Here is an 18,063-nt window from a genome sequence, read left to right on the forward strand (position 1 = left end):
TGGGGGTCCTCGTGTGGCAAGATTACTGTCATTACCAAGGTTACTGGCTGCAGTTTTCCCCTCTGGCAGGGCCAGATGGGTGTGGCAGCCTCTAAGTGGGCAAAATGTTCTCTTAATATTCCTCCTTAATAATTTGCTACTTCACCCAGTTTTCCTACTTACTTTCTATTTTCTGAATTATACTTATCCTATATTTTCTATAATAGACCTATCCTTGTACTATAGCCTTCCTACTTTACCTGCACTACAGATTCCTCTTTTTTTAACTTATTCAGAGGGATCTGTGTCCATGCTCATTACAAAATGCCAACAGGCAAGACTGTACCTGGGTGTTGGATGAGGAGAACAGGAAGCGCCTTTCCCAAATGCGTGACTCTGCACACTGTCTTCGTCACTGGCGTCCTTGTACTGATGGACGCCAACTGTCTAGATAGCTGAACTTCCAACTATGAGTCCTGATTCACGACCTAATTGGTCACACAGGCAGAACCTAACCAGTCAAGCCAGCCAAGCCCGGAGAGCTCAACTGACTGGGAAGGCTGAAGGCCTGTGACCTGCGTGGGTCTGTGGTGAGGAGGCTCTAGAGGGCGGGATGAGTGACACAACATAAGTATTCATTGTGACTGCTCTCCAGGGCTGTGCCTGCTCCTGCCGCCTCCCCCACCTTTCTGGCCTCTGTCCACAGAGTTCATGGCATACTTCTTCCCTCCCCAGTCCTCTTCTCACCTGTAAAGAACCTGCACTGACTTTCTGAAGGTTGGAGGTCAGGTTTCCGTCCAGCCATTAGCTCTCTTCCTGAGGGACATGGCAGACAAGAAACTGTCCACCACTGGGTGGGTCTCTGTCAGCTGCCGGATTCAGGGATCACAGGATTGCAGATACTCATGGCTTCACGGAGCTGGTTGTCTAAAAGGCAAAGTGCTCTCGCTTGAGGAGCGCCAGTGTGTGCCGTCTCCACCCCTTCCCCTCTCTCCTCCTTAATGCCTCTGCCCAATCTATGTTAAAAACCTTCTCTTAGTGAATTCCAAGTTTATATCATAAAAAGTCATGGCTTATGCACCTTCTTGTGGTGTCCAACGTCTTAAAAAATTGAGAATTTTCCTCATTCTGAGTCTTTTTCTATTCTCTGCCCTGAGTATGTGATGGGCCGTTCTACAGCAGACATTTCTGTTTCTCAGAATTGGAAACTTTCCCCAAACATTGTCACCCCCCTTGGCAGGGTCAGCTATTCAGGTTCCTCTGAAGGGGTGCTACCTGAAAGAACATGGGCTGGAGAGAGAAAGGAGACCAAGCAAGATTCTATTTGTCAGGTCTCATTTATTAGGGTGAAGGTTACAGCTTATATAGCCCTTGAATGAGGAACTCGGCTTGTGGTGGGGGGTAAGGGGTAGCAAAGGTCACCAGCTAGGAAACCTGGTGTTCCTTGTGCAAGCAGAAACATTCTTTTTTACAGTTGTCAAGATAGTTAGGATGTGAGGCAGTTTCCGTTAAACAGTTCTCAAGATAGTTAGGATGTGGGGCTCTCTGCAAATATCCTTAGGACAATGGTTTAGGACTATGGTCCCTAACATATCCCCCTTCCTTTTATTATGGCAGGCAGCTAATTAGTGGAGAGCACCGGTCATAGTCTAACCACGTCAGAACTATAGGAGAAGGGACTGGGACAAGGAGGGCCTTCCTCTCAGGTGGTAGAGCAATTTTTTCCTCTCCTGGGAACAGAGGGGTGCCTCGTGGGTAGCATTAGTTCTTAGTTCGAGTGGGGACCAGGTTTTTTCCCCCTTACCCGTCCTAGGGTTCCCAGGGCCCTATCTTAGGTTGGGGGTAGGTCCTGCCACAAGCTGCCTATCTTGGAGCTCCTCAAAAAGGTATCTAGCAAGACCAAAGTAAGCAGGTCTTTGACTGCAGGGTCCCTGTCTTAGGCTATGTGGAGGGCAATCCTCGTCCCCTGACATCATGCCATGTTGATCCAGCCTGTATGGCCTCTGTATGATGTGCTGTTCAGGGGAGGGTTCCACAATATTCCCGTTGTTGGGCCTCTGCGTGAATTATTAATGAAAAGACTGCAAGGAGCTTTTCAAATAAAAGGTATCTCGTATAGATGGAGTAAAAGATATAATTTGGACACCAATGACTCCATCTCTGGACAAGAAGGGCACCTTCCAAACCCAGTATTCACCTTTTAGTCTGGCCTATGGTATATATTCCTTCCTAAGTGCCTACTCCAACATAAGATTGGACACATTCTGGAAAGCCCTGCTTCTCTTCTGCAGCCTGATACTCAGGAGGTGCTCATCATGGCCATGTTGAACAGGACCACCGCACATGCTCTTGAGGCCACGTTTCTTTTCTGAAAGCTTCTATGTAGGAGCTGCTCATCATGGTCATTCGACACTAGACTAATAGACACATTCTGGGAAGCCCTGCTTGACTTTTGCAGGCTGCTACTCAGGAGCTACTCATGGGCATTTTGCCCAGGACCACAGATCATGCTCTTGGAAGCCACGCATCTCTTGTACAAACTGCCTCTCTGGAGATCCTCATCATGGTTGGGCTGCATAGGACCACAGGACATGCTTTTGGAAGACATGCATCTCTTCTGCAGGATGCTGCTCAGGAGCTGCTCATGATGGTTGTACTGGACCAGACCACAGGACATGCTCTGGGAAATCCTGTTTCTCTTCTGCAGACTGTTGCACTGGAGCCTCTCATGGTTTGGTTGCACAAGACCACAGGACACACTTTGGCAGCCCTGCTTCTATTCTGTAGGCTGCTGCTCAGTTGCTCATCATGGTTGTTCTGGACAGGACCACCGACACACTCTTGGCAGCCCTGCTTCTCTTCTGCATCCTGATGGTCAGGAGTTGTTCACAGTCATGCTACACAGGACCATAGGACACGCTCTTGTAAACCGTGTTTCTCTTCTGTAGAATGCTTCTGAAAAGCCGATCATGGTTATGCTGCACAGGACCACAGGATATGCTCTGGCGGCCCTGCTTCTCTTCTGGAAGCTGCTGCTCAGGAGCTGCTCCTCATGGTCATGTTGCACTGGAAAATTGGGCACATTCTTCAAAGCCATTCTTCTCTTCTGCAGGCTGCTGCTCAGGAGCTGCTCATGGTCATGCCGTACAGGACCACACAACATGATCTCGGAAGCCATGCTTCTCTTCAGGTTCTGCTCAGCTTCTCATCATGGTTATACTCTATAGGATGCTGTACAGGGTCTTTGAAGCCACACATCTCTTCTGCAAGCTGTTGCTTAGGAGCTCCTTGTGGTTAGGCTGCACAGGATCACAGGATACAGTTTGGCCGCCCTGTTTCTCTGCTATAGGCTGTTGCTCAGGAGGTGCTTATCAAGGCCATGTGGCAGAGGACCACGGACAGCTGTGCTTCTCTTCTACAAGCTGCTGCTCAAGAGTTGCTCATGGTGAGGCTGCACGGGACCACAGGACATACTCTTGAAATCCCTGCTTCTCTTCTGTAGGATGCTGATCACTTGCTCTTCATGGTTGTTCTGGAAAGGACCATGGGACACTCTCTTGGAAACAATGCTTCTCTTCTGCAGGCTACTGCTCGCATTCTCCTCATTGCCGTGCTGCACAAGACCACAGGACACACTGTTGGAAATCCTATTTCCCTTCTGCAGGCTGCTGCTCAGGAGCTGCTCATGGGTGTTGCGGGAGCTCCTTCAGCTCCTTCAGCCAATAGCCGCTGAGAGACCACACCCCAATGGTCTTCAGCTCCTTCAACCAATACATGGTCATGCTGCACAGGACCACAGGACATGCTTTTGGAATCCTTTCTTCGTTTCTGCAAGCTGATGCTCAGATTCTCATCATGGTTGTGCTGCACGTGACCACAGGACATGCCCTTGGAAGCCACGTTTCCCTTCTGCAAGCTCCTACTCAAGAGCTGCTCATCATGGTCATGTTGCACAGGACCCCAGGATACATTCTGGGAAGCCATGCTTCTCTTCTGCTGGCTGCTACTAAGAAAATGCTCATTATTCTGTTTACAGTCAACTTTCTTAGGTTCCACATAAGGAGAGTGATGTGAGGTTGGGTCCTCTACTGCTGGCAGCACAGTATATGGGACATATGTTAAGGTGCATATCCCAGAAGCAGGTGCAATTACCATGTGTCTGTTATGAAAGGATGTTAAAAATGCATAAATTAAATAAAATAGAGAAGTACATCCTGGTGCCCCTTACCTGGTTTTGTGGGACTCCCTTGTTCCCCTTCCACCAGGGTTTATGTGATTTGATTGTCCCCTCCTTCCTGTGGAGCCACTCTTCTCTGGAAAGTGCAGCTTCTTCTCTCAGCTGGCAAGCAGCAGCATAATCTTCGTAAGCCCTTCACTAGTCCCCTCTTTACCTGCTTCCATCCACCCCATACGCGAGGTGGGGCTATGGTCACTCTCTGGGGTTGGGCACTGGTGAGGTTTGGTTCCGATGTTTCCTGTGGGGTCAAGCTCTTGTCCTGATGAGCATCTGTAGTGGTCACAGCCTCAAGTCCCTCTTCAGAGATCCTCGAAGATGGTGTATGCTGGAGGAATGAGCTGCTCTGATGGGGATTTTCATTCTGGGCCTCCACCTGGGTGATGTGGTTTTCAGAATGAATATCCATGTGCTGCTCAAGGTCATGCTGCACCGGGCCACAGAACACACTCTTGGAACCCCTGCTTCTCTTCTGTAGGCTGCTAGTCAGTTGTTCATCATGGTTCTGCTTCACAAGACCACAGGACATGTTCTTGGAGAACCTCTTTATCTTTTGCAGGCTGCTATTCAGTTGCTCATCATGTTTGTTCTGCACAGGACCACAGTACATACTCTTGGATACCCTCTTTATCTTCTGCAGGCTACGTCTCAGTAGCTGTTCATGGTCATGTCGCAAAGGACCACACTGCACACCTGTGGAGTGAGGTTGGCTTTTTTGTTGGCAGCTGTGGATGGCAGGCATGCTGTGATTTTTTCTCTTTGTCTTTTTTACGAGTTTGTTATTACCATGAAATGTATATTTTGCTGGCAGCATAGAGGTGGGATTGTCGGGCTCACTCCCTATGCTCTTCAGGAAGTAATGGCAGGTGGGAGGATCTGCGGGTGCCATGGCAGTATTGGGCTGCATGAGCTTTTCATTATGGTTGGAGTTGTCCACCCTGCCTGACTGATGTTTTAATATTAAGTAAGTTGCCATGACACTATCAAATTTTTTTTCACATAAAGGGTAACTAATGTCCTTGGGGCTATAGCCCATGCCCCACATGGCTGCCATAATACTGTGGTTGGTCTTTCTGGGGAGTGGTTCTAGGGACAGGGTAGCTTTTGAAAATTCGTCACTGCCTTTGAGCCACTGATGTTCCATAACGTCATGTATCTTGGGCCTCTGCCTGGGGTTGGTAGTGAACAACTTGACGATGAGACTGGCAATGTGCACTGGGAGCTTTGGTGGAATGTAGCAATGTGGCTTCTGCATTCTGATCTTCATCTGATTATAAGTTTTTCCTTTGAAAGGGTAGTGCTTTGTCACCATGATATATAGAACCACTCCCATGCTCCAGATGTCAAGTGCCCTGGGATCATAGCCTTGGCTGCTGAAGAGCTCTGGGGCACAATAGGGAAGGGTGCCACAGAACACTGTTGACTCTGGCTCAGTACTCACATTGATGGCTAAGCCAAAATCGCACAGCTTAACATTCTTATTTGCATCTATCAGAATGTTTTCTGGTTTGATGTCCCTATGTGCAATATCATTCTCGTGGCAGTATTTAAGAGCACAGACCAGTTGTGTGAATACGTGCCGGACCTCCACTTCCGGCATATGGTCCACTTCTAAGATACGACTAGCCAGATCACCCCTAGAGGCATATTCCAAAACCAAGTAGATGTGTTCAGTGGTTTCCAAGACATGGAACAATTTGATTATATTAGGGTGATCAACGAATTTCATAATCTCTACCTCGTTTTCAAGATTATTAGAATTTGTTTTACCCCTTTCCAGCGTCTTCAGAGCAACTGGTACCTCTGTGAGGAGGTGGAGGGCCAGTTTCACCTGAGCAAATTTTCCTTTACCGAGGGTCTTGAGGATCTTGTAATGATCCGTGAGGACATCCTCTTCAGAGCATCTGTCCTGAGGGTCCTGCTGCATCATCACCTCCTCAGTCCTGCTTCCATCCATTGTCTATCTCAGTCCCAACTCACAATACTAGGTATAAAAAAATCAAAACCAATTCTGTTACATTTTGTTGTTATATTGAATTACTATGGCTGTAAACTACATACAGCAGAGTTGATTTTGGCTTCCAGAGGGAGCATCCATAATGGCAGGCAAGGTGTGGTTGAAGATGGAAGAAGCACAAAGCTAAGGGGTCATACGCTAGCCACACAGACGAGCAAAGCAGGGGAGGGTATAAATAGCTCAAAGCTCACCCCAAGGCTGAACTTCTAAAGGTTCAATAACCTCAAACACTGCCACCAACTGGGGACTAAGTTTCAAATATGTGAGCCTATATAAGACATTTTTTAAGAGGGAAGTTCATATCAGTAAGTTCCCTCATTAAACAATCAGAAATATAAACAATATGATCAAAACAGCCTAAGGAACTTAGAAACAAGTGCTCAAAACAAGTGGTTAATAAACATTTTAAGTGTTTATCATCCTTAGCCACCATGGAAATGCAAATTTACAAGAGCTGGGAATTCATTGCACTGCAGTCAGAATGTGTATTATGAGAAAACAAATCAGTAGAAATGCCGGCAGCCAGCAAGGGTTTAGGAAAGAGGAACCTTTATTCACTGTGTGTGCAAGTACGAATGGGAGTATGGGAGTACAAGCAGGTGTGTGGGAGTACTAGTGGGTGTGTAGGATTATGAATGAGGGTGTTGGAGTACTAACTGGTGTGTGGGTGTGGGAGTATGAATGGGGGTGTGGGAATTTCAATGGGTATATGGGAGTATGAACAGGGGAATGGGAGTATGAATGGGTTATGGAAGTAGGAATGAGTGTATGGGAGTATGAACGAGTGTGTGAGAGTATCAACAAATGTGTGGGAGTATGAATGAGTGTGTGGGAGTATGAACAGTTGTATGAGAGTATGAATGGTTATGTGGGAGTATGAATGGGTGTATGGGAGTATGAACAAGTATATGGGAACATGAAGGAGTGTATAGGAGTATGAATGGATGTGTGGGAGCATGAACAAGTGTATCCGAGTACGAATGGGTGCAGCCACCATAGAAATCAATTTGTAGTGTAAGTAAAGAACTGCTCTACAACTCAAGAATCCCACTTTTGGGCATCTCCCCAAAGGACTCCGTCCCTACATAGATTTACCTGTACTTCCATGTTCACTGCTGCTCTGCTTACAGCATGGGGAGAGATGGAACAAGACTAAGTGTCCAGGGGATGGATGGAAAATGAAAATGTTCATATCCACAAATAAATTTTATTTATTGGCAAAGAAATAAAAAAATAATAAAATTTTCAAATGAATGAATGACTTCAAAAAATATACTGGGAGAGACAAATGCCATGAGAAGTCTACAAGCCAATTTCAGCGATACATTTTAAAAGTTACTTGTTTAACATTGAATGCTAGTGATGGACAGAAAGATAGAAAGGGATCATTAGATGGACAGAGGCGTGAAAGAGGTTTTAAGGGGAAGGGGAGAGCAGAACATGAGACATGAAGCGGGAAGAAGGGACTACTAGGCATGGGATCAGTAGCCAAATCTAAGGATATATGAAAAACACATGTGAAAACATGATCATATATGCTTATTAAAAACTACAATATAAAAAGGAAATTTGTATGATAGTGTCCTCAATAAATGAATATAGCTCCTTCTAATGGCCATTGGTTAAGTAAATATCCTAGTGTCAGATACTGTCAACCAAGGAAACCCCAAAGACCCTCAAAACAATACAGACCATTGCCACTGTTTGTTTTTTTTTTTTGGTTTTTTTTTTTTTTTTTTTTTTTTTTTTTTGGTTTTTCGAGACAAGGTTTCTCTGCAGCTTTAGAGCCTGTCCTGGAGGTAGCTCTTGTAGACCAGGCTGGTCTCGAACACACAGAGATCCGCCTGCCTCTGCCTCCCGAGTGCTGGGATTAAAGGCGTGCACTACCCGCACCGCCCGGCTGCCACTGTTCTTAACTGTTCACCAGACTTGGTGGTCAGATTCTATTACTGGACACCACTCACTTGGTCTCAGAACATACAGAAATCAAGTTTAAGATGAGCTGCAAGTTTTCTCCCTATGGGCTACTCTTCACAGTGCCAAAGGTTCTGCTTTCACAGTGCCAAAAGATGCTCTGCAGACTGCTGAAGGAGAAGAGTCACCAACAGTCTGACCCAGCTGTGAACCCAGGAGCTAAAATAATGACTTCCCAAGCAAGACATGCTCTCTAGGGAAACTGTGCCTGAACTGTTGTGGGCTTAACAACCACTTTCTGACTGGAGGGAACTCATGTCTGATTCTGAAAACCGGTCAAGAACCCTTAGTAGGGAAGGTCATAGGCCCAGGGGGAACCTGCTGCTGTTGTTTTGATTTCGTGTTCTCAGATGACCTTCGAAATACACACGTTGATATTCACATATTCATAGATTGATGCTGCAGCCAACCGTCAGTGAAGCTTCCTACTGCTGTAGCCAAAGTGATGAGATTAAGAGACAGATGGTGGAGTGCTCAGCCCTAACTGAGACAGTTCTATCACCGCCTCCAAGACTCAGGGAATGTGGACAAAGAGAGGCAAAGAGATGCCTCTGGACATGGCCTGGCTTTAACACTCATGAACACATTTCATGCAGTCATCCACACAAGCCTAGGCTGCTCAACTCTTCATCATTGGTAGAGGAGGGGTCTATGAGGACCCATGGCTTTCTGAGGGACTACTGGAAGGTACCATTGGTTGGAAAGGAATCATTTTCCTCAGTGATGTAGCCACTGTTAAGATGCCCTTGCTCAGTGGAACACTCCTCCATTACTTCTGAAAGTGCAAACTTCACTGTCACTACGGAAATGAATACAGCAGCTGTTCAGAATCCTACCACAAGGACACTGCTCAACTATGTTCATTGCAGCTTTGTTCATAATAGACATTGAAACAACCTAACATCCCTCAACCAAAGAATGAATATAGAAAATGTGGTACACTTATACAATGGAGTATTACTCAGCTGTTAAAAATGACATCACGAAACTTGCAAACAAGGGATGGAACTAGAAAAAAAAATCATCCTGAGCAAGGCAACCCAGATTCAGAACTCAAATATATATTCACCTATAAGTGGGTATCACCTGTTAAGTAAAAGATAACCACGCTATAATCCACAGACCCAGAGAGGCTAAGTAACAAGAGGGGGCTCTAGTGAGGGGGTACACAGATCTCTCTAGGAATGGGAAATGAAAAGATTTTGTGGTTGGATTGGGGGCAGGTGAGGATGCGAACAGGAAGAATCAAGATGAGGGGGAGAGAGTACTGGGAGAGATGATTGGAATGGGGGCATCTGGTGGGCAATGTGGAAAACTAGTCCAGGGGACGAACTGGAGCCTATGAAGGTGACACTAGTGAGGACTCCTAGCAATGAAGGATGCAGAGCCTGAGCTGTCCATCTTTGTAACCTGGTAAGGTTCCCAGGAGTGGGACTGGGACACCAACCCAGCCACAAACCCTTCAACCTATAGACTATCCTGCCTGTAAGATGTGCTGGGGTAATGGTGGCTCAGAGCTTGTGGGAGTGGTCAGCCAATGGCTGGTCTAACTTAAGACCCACACCAAGAGAAGGAGCTCAGGCCCTGACACTGCCTGGATCCCAGAAAACTGAATCTCCCAGAGACCTAGGATAGGACCAAACATGACTGGCAAAAAAAGTGAATGAAATGATTCCTAATGATATTCTGCTATACTCATATAGACTGGTGTTAAGTCCAATCATCATCAGAGAGACTTCCTCCCACAGTTGATGGGAGCAGATGCAGAGACCTACAGCCAAACATTAGGTGGAGCTCAGGGACCCCGAGGAAGAGGGGGAAGAAGATAGTAGGATCGAGAAGGGTTGAAGATATCAGGAGAACACAGCCACAGAGTCAACTAAGCGGTGCTCATAGAAGCTCACAGAAACTGAAGCAGCAACTACAGAGCCTGCATGGGGCTATTCTAGATCTTCTATAGATGTGCTGTATTTGTTTAGCTTGGGTTTTTTTTGTGTGTGTGTGTGGGACTCCTAACAGTGGGAGCAGACGTGTCTCTGAATCATTTCCCTGTTCTTGAGACCCTTTTCCTGCTACTGGATTGCCTCATGCAGCCTTGTTATGAGGGTGTATGTTTCCTAGTCTTATTGCATCTTTATTGTTATATCATCAGGTGGTATCCCTGGGAGGTCTGCTCTTTTTTGCAGGAAAAGGAAGGAGAAATGGATATGGAAGGAGAGAGGGAGTTGGGAGGAGCTGGGAGGAGTGGAAGGAGGGGAGGGTGTGGTTGGAACGTTTTGTATGAGAGAATAATAAATAAGCAAGCAAGCAAACAGAGGGGTGGGATGCCCTTGCCCTTACTTTGTCAAATACTCTCCCACCCATACCAGAACCATACATTCTGATGAACCTTAGGGGGGCCACACATTAAAAAGAAGGTGTGCATATTGGAGGGGGCTTCTTGAGAAGAAGGGCTCAGGCAGGACAGGGAGAGGCATGAGAATGAGAAAGGGGACTGGGATGCAAATGACTAAAATTCATCCTATAACTATCAAACAATAATCAGAAGTATACTAAACAACCTAATGATGCACTTCAGGTCAGAGAAAACAGAGCGAACCAGTTCCTAAGCAGTGGGCAGCAATGCATAAGAAAGAATAAAAACTGAAATTAACAAAATGTTACCAGAAAAAAAAAGAAAAAAAGGAACAAAGATATTTGAAAAGACACACAAAACTGAAAACCCTTTACCCAAAACTAACCAAGAAAGAAGAGACACAAATGAATAAAATTAGAGAAAAAAGGAGACAATATCACTTCAGGTACCATTGAAAACCAGGACTGCTAGGAAATGTTTTGAAATGTTCACTTTAGTGAACTGGAGAATCTGGAAGAAGTGGGCACATTTCTAGGCACACATGGCCTATCGAAATTGAAGCAACAATTTGTAAAACATATTAGTAGATCACTAACAAAGTTGAAAAGATAATGAACAAATCCCTAAACAGAAGAAAAGTCCAGTGCCACATGAAATGCAGAGAGAATCTGTAAGACAAATTGAAGAAACGATCCCTGGACTAGTCCATTGAAAGGGACCGAATGCTTCCAAACTGCTTCCACAAAACCAGACCACCCTGATACCAAAACCTAATAAATATGCCATAAATAGGAAAACTTATAAGCCTATTTCCTCCATGAGGCTTGGCTTGAAAATCTTAAGTGTGAATACTCAGTATTTCACACCAGTTTCAGCAACACATGAGACAGGCGATACAGGTCACAATGGAGTGAGTTCATCCAGGACTCATCAATTCAGGGATGGTTCCACATACTCAGACTGATAAGGGATACTGCATATAAACAGAATCCACAGAAAATTCACATGCTCACCATAAAGAGGAATAAAATGTCGACGATTTTCAGGAGCTGGAGGTGATTGTGTATCATGTGACTAGCCCATGTCATAATCAGGGGTGGGGAAAAAAGGAGAAGGAGAGGAGGAGAGGGGGGGGGAGAATGCAGTGGCCTAGGTAGCCAGTAGGAGCAGTAGCCAGTAACATAAAACCCAAGCAACGAGGCTTTCTGTTTGAGAAACCACCAAACAGAGTGAAGGGTCCACGCCAACAGTGTAATGGCAAATGTGTCACGAGCTGTTGGGTTTAGTCACTTTAGTCACTGTGACTTTTCTCAGCTCAAGGTTCTTTTGCAAGGAGTGCTATGAGGACTCAGAGCTCTTCTCCCCAGAGAACGATGAGTGACCAGACCAAGCAAGAGAACTGTCTTTATAATGATTCTTTACTAGTAGCTTCTATAGCCAATGCATTAAGGGGGTTCACACTCTTAGCACTCATGTAATAGACAACACATAAACAATTCCATATCACAATTATTAATCCTACTAATCCTAATGCATAAAACCAATTCCTAACCTCCATTTGACTTATCAGTTATCTATAAAGCATTTTTAACCTTAATACAACTTATCAATTAACATTTCCTAATCTTTATCAATTATAAAACCTTTCTTATCCTTAATACAACTTATGAATTAACATTTCCTAATCTTTAAATAGCATTATACAACCTGATATCCTCTGTAAGGTTTCTTCAGTCCTGAAAGGGACTTTTGGGTTTCTTCAGGATGGATGCCCAACCGCAGGAAGCTCAGCTCTTGATCACATAGTCTGTGTGGTCTGGCGATGGTCTGCTCTCGGGTCTGCTCTTGGGGAGGCAAAAATGTTCTGTCTGCTCTCGGGTCTGCTCCTGGGAGGCAAAGCGTTCCATCTGCTCTGCCATGGTGCTGTTACGAGGCTCTGCTCTAGGGAAGCTAGCTCTACTTTCAGGAGCAAGGCTCTGCTCTCGGGAGGCAGGCGTTTGGAGGATCCTACCACTAGGCTCAGCAACATGCCAGGGCCATCGTGAAAGTGAGATAACTGCCTTGCTTCTGCCCTCTCTTTTTATGCCCATCTGAAACTGCCTCTCAGCCGATCCTTCTAATAGCCTCATGTCCCAGGCTATCAGTATCCACTTAACACAGAAGGGTGGGGGTCCTCGTGTGGCAAGATTACTGTCATTACCAAGGTTACTGGCTGCAGTTTTCCCCTCTGGCAGGGCCAGATGGGTGTGGCAGCCTCTAAGTGGGCAAAATGTTCTCTTAATATTCCTCCTTAATAATTTGCTACTTCACCCAGTTTTCCTACTTACTTTCTATTTTCTGAATTATACTTATCCTATATTTTCTATAATAGACCTATCCTTGTACTATAGCCTTCCTACTTTACCTGCACTACAGATTCCTCTTTTTTAACTTATTCAGAGGGGATCTGTGTCCATGCTCATTACAAAATGCCAACAGGCAAGACTGTACCTGGGTGTTGGATGAGGAGAACAGGAAGCGCCTTTCCCAAATGCGTGACTCTGGCACACTGTCTTCGTTACTGGCGTCCTTGTACTGATGGACGCCAACTGTCTAGATAGCTGAACTTCCAACTATGAGTCCTGATTCACGACCTAATTGGTCACACAGGCAGAACCTAACCAGTCAAGCCAGCCAAGCCCGGAGAGCTCAACTGACTGGGAGGCTGAAGGCCTGTGACCTGCGTGGGTCTGTGGTGAGGAGGCTCTAGAGGGCGGGATGAGTGACACAACATAAGTATTCATTGTGACTGCTCTCCAGGGCTGTGCCTGCTCCTGCCGCCTCCCCCACCTTTCTGGCCTCTGTCCACAGAGTTCATGGCATACTTCTTCCCTCCCCAGTCCTCTTCTCACCTGTAAAGAACCTGCACTGACTTTCTGAAGGTTGGAGGTCAGGTTTCCGTCCAGCCATTAGCTCTCTTCCTGAGGGACATGGCAGACAAGAAACTGTCCACCACTGGGTGGGTCTCTGTCAGCTGCCGGATTCAGGGATCACAGGATTGCAGATACTCATGGCTTCACGGAGCTGGTTGTCTAAAAGGCAAAGTGCTCTCGCTTGAGGAGCGCCAGTGTGTGCCGTCTCCACCCCTTCCCCTCTCTCCTCCTTAATGCCTCTGCCCAATCTATGTTAAAAACCTTCTCTTAGTGAATTCCAAGTTTATATCATAAAAAGTCATGGCTTATGCACCTTCTTGTGGTGTCCAACGTCTTAAAAAATTGAGAATTTTCCTCATTCTGAGTCTTTTTCTATTCTCTGCCCTGAGTATGTGATGGGCCGTTCTACAGCAGACATTTCTGTTTCTCAGAATTGGAAACTTTCCCCAAACATATCATAACTTTCTCTCGTTTGCTGTATCTGCAAACGCTTTCATATTCTTTTTCAATCATCCTCAATTTCTTGTTACGCTTTATCAATGCCCTGAGTGTTCCCTCCAGATCTCCATTTATGATTTTATTCCTTCATATTCTTATTGAATATTCCTGTTTAAGCACCCCTTTTAAAGTGTCCAGTTATTGCTTGCTGGATGCATAATATTCTCTCATCTCTCCGAGGACTTTGAAGAGGTTATGTAGCAGGACACTATGAAATAGGGAACTTTGTGCAAAGCTGTGTGGTCAGCAGCCATTTGTTCCCAAGCCTCTGCGAAAACACAGGCTCCAATTTAGAAGCTGAGTCCTACATGCAGAGCTGGAGGGAACTGAATGGTGACCTTGTTATTCTTTTAACTGAGCAAAATCTACTTTTGTTTATATTTCTTCATAATGCCTCATGGCTCTTAAAACTGTGTTATTGGATAATAGGGGAAACTGTCCCTGAGATATATTGTATGAAACATGAATAAACTTTAAAAAAGGGACTCACTGATTCTTTTTAAAATTAGGTATTTTTAAATGTGTTTATGTGGATTAGTGTTTTGCTTACATGTATGCCTGTCAGAGGTCTTCAATACAGTTCCTCATGATTTGCTGACCCCCATGCATCAATGTAATTTGTTGCTACCTCATAACTACAATTTTGATACTGCTATGTATCATAATGTAAATATCTGAGAAGCATATATATCTTATGTGCGACCGCTTTTGGGGTCGCAACCCCCAGGTTGAGAACGCTGGGCTAGAGGGTAAGATGGAGAGTTGATCTCAACACTGAGTTATGGAATCAAAACGCCTGTCAACTGCGGAGAACATTGAAGAGGGTCTACAGAAACCATTCAGCCAAGATCTAATGTGTTACATGAGCGTGAATAAGGACTTTCATCCCAACAGTGTGCAAACTGCTAGCATGTGCAGGGTGTTGTGAGGGAGGTGTCTATCAAGGAGTGATAGCTCCCCATTTTTGAGGGGATCCGGGGGTGTTTTCCGGGGTCTGACACTTCACAGGGCATATAGAGCAGTTGAGTTCAGGTCATTCAGGGTTTGATACACAGCAGTGTACCCAGGGTGCCTATGGTAGAGGGAGAGGTGTCTAACAAGGCCTGGTATCTAGCAGTAGAGTTGGATGGTGGCACCAGGGTTCCGTCCCTCTACCTGCAAATTTTATGAAGTCATTTTTCTTCTTAGCTGAATAGTGTCCCATAGTGTATAACACTTTTTATTATGCAGTCATCAGTTGAAAGACATTTTGGTTTCTTTCCATTTCTGAACTGTTGTGAGTAGAGCAGTCGTGAGCGTGGCTGAGCAAGTCAAGTGTCTGCAGAGCAGGGTGTTGAATCATTTGGGCATATGCCATGGAGTAGACTAGCTGGGTCATATGGTAGATTTTTAGCTTTTCGAAAATTGATGTTATCTTTTTAAATTGTTGCTGTCTTTGAAGCTATGACTGGCCTATTCAGCAACTGCAACTCCCGCCATCTCTAGTGCAGTTTGGCCACTAGAGTCGCAGCCTGAGAAAATTCTGTTACCTTAGGCATCAACTCTTTCAAAGCTACAGAAGGAACATATCTAAATCTCTTTCTCTCTGAAGAAGTCAAGATTCAAATGTTGAGGTAGAATCCTGCTCCCCAGAGAAGCTGAATAGCAAGCAGCTCACCTAGCTCACCTCCTTGCTTCACCCGAGAAATTCTTGTGCTTCTCCTCCCCTTTCCTAAAAATCCCTTCTCCACCTGGCTCCTCAGCTCTCTTCATTGTGTTTTTCCCATTTGGGGCAGGGTCCATGGAACATATATCATCAAGTGATGTTTGATTTAATCTCCTCCAAAGTGCTAGTGCTGTTCTTAGCCTCGACCCTCCCCAACCTCCTGTGCTAAATAAATGTGTGCCACTGATCTCCTCCAACGCCTGGTCACTGCTGACTTTCACAGTTATTCCAAAGTCACATGGTTTGGTATTTCCAGCCGCATCTATAGGATGTTCTTGACTTTTATGTCCCAGTGGCTGATGTTTCTTTTATGAAGGTACTCAGCTGTGGGACCACCTGCTGGAAAATGGGGTGCACCTCCTTCTTCTTAAAGCCAATAGCTGCTTATGAGGTTGACCAAATCTCCCCTACTACAAATTCTGTGCACAAGATGATTTTGCTGGTGTGCTTACTAACATAGTTTCCAGGTATAAGGCTGTTGTTCTTTCATGAGGTACACCATGCAAGTGCTCTCTGTTAAATTGTTGATGACCTTGTTCTAGACCTCGGTGGTTACTCTGGTGTTGATGGGAATGTGGTACACTCTTAGAAGCCATGCTTCTCTTCTGTAAGCTGCTGCTCAGTTTCTCATCATGTTGTGCTGCACAGGACACGCTCTTGAAGCCTTGCTTCTCTTCTGCAGGCTACTACTCAAGAGCTGTTTGTCATGGTTGGGCTGCACAGGACCACATCAGATGCTTTTGGAAGTCACACTTCTTTTCTGTAAGCTCTGTTCATAAGTTGTTTCTTACTGTTGTGGTGCACAAGAACAAAGACAAGCTCTTGGAGACCCTATTTAACTTCTGCAGGCTGCTGCTCAGAAGCTGTCAAAGTTAGCCTGGACAGGATGACAAGATACGCTCTTGGAAGCCCTTCTTCTCTTCTGTAGACAGCTGTTCAGTTGCTCATTATGGTTGTGCTGCAGGAGGACCACAGGACATGCTCTTGAAAATAATGGTTCTCTTATGCAGGCTGTTCAGGAGGTGTTCAATGTCATGCAGAACAGGACAACAGGACATATTCTTGGGAGCCCTGTTTCTCTTCTGTAGGCTGCTATTCAGAGAGTGCTTATGGTCGTGCTACAAAGGAGAACAAGGAAGGCCCTTGGAAACCCTGCTTCTCTTATGTAGGCTGCTGTTCAGTAGCTGCTCATGGTCATGCTGCAAAGGACCACACTGTGCACCTGTGAGTTGTTGTTGGCTTTTTTGCTGGCAGCAGTGGATGGAAGGCATGCTGTGATTTTTTTCTGTCTTTCTTCCTTACAAGTTTGTCATCACCATGAGACTGATATTTTGCTGGCAGGGTAGAGGTGGAATTGTTGGGCTCACTTCCTGTGCTCTTCAGGAAGTAATGGCAGGTGGGAGTTTCTACGGGTGCCATGGCAATATTGGGCTGCATGAGCTTAGTGTTGTCCAGCCACAGAGACTGATGTTTTAAAATTAAGTTGGATGACATTATTAAATATTTTCATGTAAGGAGTCTTTATTGTGCTTAATTCTATAGCCCATGCCCCACATGGCTGCCATCCTACTGGGGTTGGGCTTGTTAGGGGAGTGCTTCTAGGGACAGGGTGGGTTTTGAGAACTCTTCACTGCCCTTGAGCCACTGATGTTCCATAACGTCATGTATCTTGGGACTCGGCAGAGGATGAGTAATGAATGACTGCATGACGAGACTGGCAGTGTGTGCTGGGAGCTTTGGCGGAATGTAGCAATGTTGCTTTTGCATGTTTTCTCCTTCACTTTTTTGTAAGTTGTTGCTGTGAATGGTAGTTAAGACTCCTCCAAACTCCCTTGAGGCTTATTTCTGTCCTAAAGGCCTTGAGGTTCAGGTCCTGAGATATTTTTGGCACAACAGGATGCACGAAGAAAGATTTTAAGGTGAAAGATGTCTTAAGAGTCACATCCTATATATGGGATGGTGCCCGTCATTGGCAAAGTGCATTAAGAAAGCAGCAATCACATGCCCAAGTGAATGTCGGTGGTCATGCCTATGCTGCGTGTCCCATGGGACCACATTTTCTTTCCTTGCTGCCCCTTACCTGAGGTAAGTACTGCTTTTCTTTGGGTAGAAAGGCAGCAGTATAAACAGGAACTCATAAGAATGATTTGCCCCCTTATCCCCTTCCAGCCCCCTCGTCTGGTGGTTGTGGGGACTGTGGGTACCATTTGAGTCTGATCCTTGTGGATGGTAGGAGCTGGTGATGGTGCCTTGGAGTACAAATCCTCATCAACTCTTTTCTTTTGTTTCTCCCATTCTGGGGAGGGTCATGTAGCATATATCATCAGGTGATACTTGATTTCAGTCTCCTCCAAAGTGCTATTGCTGCTATTAGCAGGCACAGCATCG

At 45.5% G+C, this 18,063-nt stretch overlaps 1 protein-coding gene across 1 annotated transcript; it reads right to left on the minus strand.

Annotated features, from left to right (window-relative positions):
• Positions 1–4,247: 4,247 nt before the first annotated feature.
• LOC121677237 (sperm motility kinase X-like) lies at positions 4,248–5,942 on the minus strand. Its single transcript, XM_042055333.1, has one exon. The coding sequence runs from the start codon at positions 5,940–5,942 to the stop codon at positions 4,248–4,250; it is 1,695 nt and encodes a 564-aa protein (XP_041911267.1).
• Between the last annotated feature and the right edge of the window lie 12,121 nt (positions 5,943–18,063).

This window comes from Arvicola amphibius, chromosome 6, assembly GCF_903992535.2.
Source record: "Arvicola amphibius chromosome 6, mArvAmp1.2, whole genome shotgun sequence".
Taxonomy (NCBI): Eukaryota; Metazoa; Chordata; class Mammalia; order Rodentia; family Cricetidae; genus Arvicola; species Arvicola amphibius.